Below are 4,491 nucleotides of genomic sequence, written 5' to 3' on the forward strand. Positions count from 1 at the left end.
TGGTCCAAGAAAAGACATTCTCCCTTAAGCTGTTTCAGTAGGAACAAAACTGACTTCCTTTCCAGGCCTGCGCTCTGGGATGAATTACCCATGAATGCTTCATTTATGCAACAGTAATATACTGATATCGAGTGCAACTCTGTGCAGAACTCTGACCTGGGTAGTTGCATAAGAAAGGAAAACAGATACAAGGGAAAGAAGCAAACAGGTACCATTTGGAAGGAGTTTATAATTAGTGCAGAGTCAGAATTGCGTACAAATGCATCGTGATGGTACAAGTGGGTGACATCTCCATAAGCGCAAAGTTTCCATGCTTCAGGTTGAATCCCAAGGCTTGGGAGAAGCAGAGCATGGAGGCTGAGAAGTGTTAGACAGGAATGGTTTCCTAAAATAAATAACTGATAGGCCAAATTTGATAGATTTTCAAAGAGGGATTAGTATTTGTCTGGTAGAAGGAATAGCATAGGCAAAGTCATGGAGACGGTAAAAAGGGAAGAATTGTGTGGAGGAAAGAAATCACATTAGTGTGACTGAACTGGAAAAGCTAGATTAGAGAGAAGAGATGAGAATGTCAAGGAAGGCAGCCACCCAAGCCAAGGGCAGCATCTCCAATATCATCTGTAGGTATAAGAGTGAGTCACATGAGTTAAAGATGGGAGATGGGTGAGGGAAGGGGAGTGGGAAGAAAAAAGAAAGGGAGAGGGAACACTCATAAAGGTATGGCAAAGTGAGGTGTTTGAGGACATTATTTCTCCACCTACTGGGTTCAGAGAAAGCAATTCCTTACCTGTGAAAGAGAGCAAGACTTTGTGTTTATAGCATTAGCCTGTAAACCTTGAATGAAGCAGAGAATTCATTTACCAAATGCATATTGAGCGCTTACACTGTGCCAAACCACTCTGCTAGACTAGGGATATAGAAGTGAGTAAAACAGACGCAGTCTCTGCCCTTGGGAAGCTAACTGCCTAATAGGGGAGTAAGACACCACCAGTCAAGTACTCCCAGAAATTTGTAATTACAGTGACAAATATGGCATCAGGTATGAGAGCTATAACAAGGGGATCTGCTGATAAAAAAAAAAATCTCAATTACTAATTTAGTTTTCCAACTTCTCTGATGTGGGAAGGGGGAAATCTTTAACAGGGACTAAGAATATCATATATCCTGGAAGAAATTTCTCCTCTATAAAAAGCAATGAATATGTATACTTATACTTCATGGGCTATTTTTTCAGTTAAAAAATTCAACTTTATTGAGGTAAATTTCATATGACATAATTATATATAAAAAACAACATAGAAAATGATCCCATTTTAAGTGTAGAGTTCAATGAGTTTTAACAAATATACCCTTATAACTCGCAGAGCTACAATGAAGATATAGACCATTTCCGTCACACCCAAAAGTTCCCTTTGTCCTTTCCCAGCCAATCTTCACTCCTCCCTGCTCCCTCCTCCCTCTGCCCTCACCTTCAGCCCCAGGCAACCATTGGTCTGCCTTCCATCATCATCAATTGTCTCTTTTTCAGTTTCATGTGAATAAGTCATGCAGGAAGTACTTTTCCCTGCCTCACATTTTTGCTCAGCAGAATGTTTTTGAGATTCACCCATGTTGTTGCATGTATCAGTAATTAATTCCTTTTCATTGCCGAGTTGTATTCTATTGCATGAATATATTTTTTGGGAGTTTTTATTTGTGTTTTTTACACATGGCTATGCAGTTGTTCCAGCATTATTTGGTGAAGAGAGTCTTGCATTAGTTATTTACTGCTGGGAAACAAATTGTTTTACATTTTAATGGCTTAAATCAATACATGCTTATTACCTCAGAATTCCTGGGGGTCAAGAATTGAGAAGTGGCTTAGTTTGGTGATTCTGATGTAAAGTTTCTTACGAAGTTGCAGTCAAGCTGTTGGCCAGGGCTGCAGTCATCTGAAGACTTGATCAGGGAGTATAGGATCCACTTCCAAGGTGGCTCACTTGCTGGCCTGGCTACTTAGTGCTGATGGTTGGTAGGAGGCTTCAGTTCCTTCCTTCCTGGACTTCTCCATAAGGCTTCCTGAGTCTCCTCACAATATGACAGTCATGTCAGACTTCTAGTCTACAGAACTGTAAGATAATAAATTTGTGTTGTTAAGTCACTAAATTTGTGGCAATTCATTACTGCAACAGAAAGCGAATATTCTCGGTCATAAAAGGTATATGCCTTTTTTTTGCTCCCTCTTTTTAAATTTTTCCCCTCTGATCACTTTCTCTGGGGGATACCAGCTTCCATTTTTCATTTCAGATATTGTATTTTTCACCTCTAGAGGTTTTATGTGGTTCTTATATTTTCTATTTGTTTCCTTATTTTGTTCGTATTTTCTTTTAAATACCCAAAATATAGTTATAATAGTAGTTTTATTGTTCTTGTCTGCTAATTCCATCATCTCTGTCATTTCTGGGTCTGTTTCTCTTGACTAATATTTCTCCTGGTTATTTTTTTCCCTACTTCTTGGCATATATGGTGATTTTTTATTGGATGCTAGGATGTTATATTAAGTGATTGAATTTTGGAGTTTGCCCTTAAAGAGTGTGGGCCTTTGTTTTACCAGACAGTTACTTTCAGATTAGCGTGATGTTTTTGGAGCTTGTTTTTAAGCTTTGTTAAAGCAGGTCCAGAGTACACTTTACTCTATGGCTACTTTAGACCTATGCTTACCTCTTCTGAGGTCTCTCTTGAACGTCTTAGGTGGTCAGTTAGGTCTTTCTTCTCTCACTGGTCAGAATTTGAGTATTTCCTAGCCCTGTGTGAACTTTGGGAATTGTTCAGTTACATCTCTTTGATTACTTTATGCTTATCTTCCTGAAATTTAACTCTGTATGGCCACATCAGTATTTAGCAAAGACTCAGAGCACTATGCAGATTTTTGGAGCTTTTTTTTGGTGTACCTTCTTCCGTTTTGCTATTCTGTGTAGCAACTTCCAGCTGCCTCAGAGTCCATGAATTCCAATCTCTGTCTTCTCAACTCAGTGAGACTGCTGTGTTCTGCCATGTTCTGAATTTATGATCCAGAATTGCCTCTAGGTAGAAAGCCAGGGCAATTGTAGAACTTACTTCATTTTTTTCCCCCTCTCAATGATGTCAGTTCTGCATCGCTATTGTCCAAAGTCTGTAAACAGTAATTTTATATATTTTGTCTACGTCCTAGTTCTTTATGGCATGAGGGTAAATCTGGTACCTTTACATCATCATTATCAGAAACAAAGATCCTTTATTTCATGGTCACTTGATTAGCATAAGCCAATTTGAGAAACTGATCAATCTGACAAAATGGAGTTTGTAAACCTAAAAGTTCCTCAACTGAGGTGACTGCACTAAGATGAATGTGAACCTTAGAAGCCTTTTGTTGGCAGCCAACAAGTCTGTCCAGGTGACATCTCACACTCCAATTTCTTACAAATGGTCATTTGACAAATGTTTGTTGAATAAGTGAATTACTGAATGAACATAATTAAATTTAAATGTGGTCTTTTTAGGATTCAAAAGAATGGCTGGACTGATTTGCTTTATCCTAAGAATTTACTGACTTCTTGTTCTGTGACTCTTATGGCAAAGAAGTTGTCTAATCACACTCATCATGAGAAACAAGGCTAATATACCAAATAATGAATGTTTGCCATATATGTGGGCAAAGCTCACCAATGTTCTCACAAAGGAAAAATAACTCACAAAGTAGCAAAGCACTTCAGTTCACACTTTATTTTCTAATCCATAGTGTAAGTATAGGTTATGAGCATGATTATGGATCTAGATTGGCTGGGTTCAAATCCTGGTTCCATCATTAACTAGTTGTGGCTTTGGGCAACGTATTTACATTTGTTGGACCTCAATTTTCTTCAGATGTAAAAAGGAGATAATAATAACATATACCTCATAGGGCTGTTGTGAAGATTAAATAATTTAATAATATGTATATAGAAAAGGCTTTAAACCAGCGTCTGAAACATAAGAGCTCAATAAGTGCTAGCAACTACTATTAAATTTTTTAAGAGGATTTTTCTTTGATTACAGAGCTCATAAATGAACTTTACACATCTTTGGTATGGATAATACTTATTTCTTTAGGTGATAACGCTTCTGATATAGGTCCAAAGGTTTCAGAACAATCAACTTTGAATGAATAAAACTGCATACATTTCAGCCATGAGTACATTTGTTAAATGGCCAGCATATGCCTTTTAGAGGTATTCACAGTTCTTAAACTGGGACTTTTTTCTAGTGATTATTCTTTGTTTGGAGACCTGTGACACTGTGGCTAAAAAGACACGCCTTCTATTTAAGTGTCCTTTTCAAATTGGAAACATGAGAAGGTTGTTTCTCTGCAGCCACTATTTTTAGAGTTTGTGTTCTGGGAGCACAATGATAGTGCTTCAAGGGAGCTAATTGTAGTCTCTTTTGTTACAAGGGGGCTGGTGTACATCCTTTTCTTACAATTTCTCTAAAAGCCAA

The 4,491-nt window shown here is 37.7% G+C and overlaps 1 protein-coding gene across 1 annotated transcript in view; it reads right to left on the reverse strand.

The window, feature by feature from the left end:
- CHCT1 (CHD1 helical C-terminal domain containing 1) overlaps positions 1-1,610 on the reverse strand; it is a 27,499-nt gene extending 25,889 nt beyond the window's left edge. Inside the window, exon 1 of the mRNA XM_019636608.1 lies at positions 1,470-1,610. Within this exon, the coding sequence (XP_019492153.1) occupies positions 1,470-1,610 (141 nt within the window). The remainder of the gene's footprint in view (positions 1-1,469) is intronic.
- Between the last annotated feature and the right edge of the window lie 2,881 nt (positions 1,611-4,491).

The sequence above is a fragment of the Hipposideros armiger genome, unplaced genomic scaffold (genome assembly GCF_001890085.2).
Source record: "Hipposideros armiger isolate ML-2016 unplaced genomic scaffold, ASM189008v1 scaffold_29, whole genome shotgun sequence".
NCBI classification, from domain to species: Eukaryota; Metazoa; Chordata; class Mammalia; order Chiroptera; family Hipposideridae; genus Hipposideros; species Hipposideros armiger.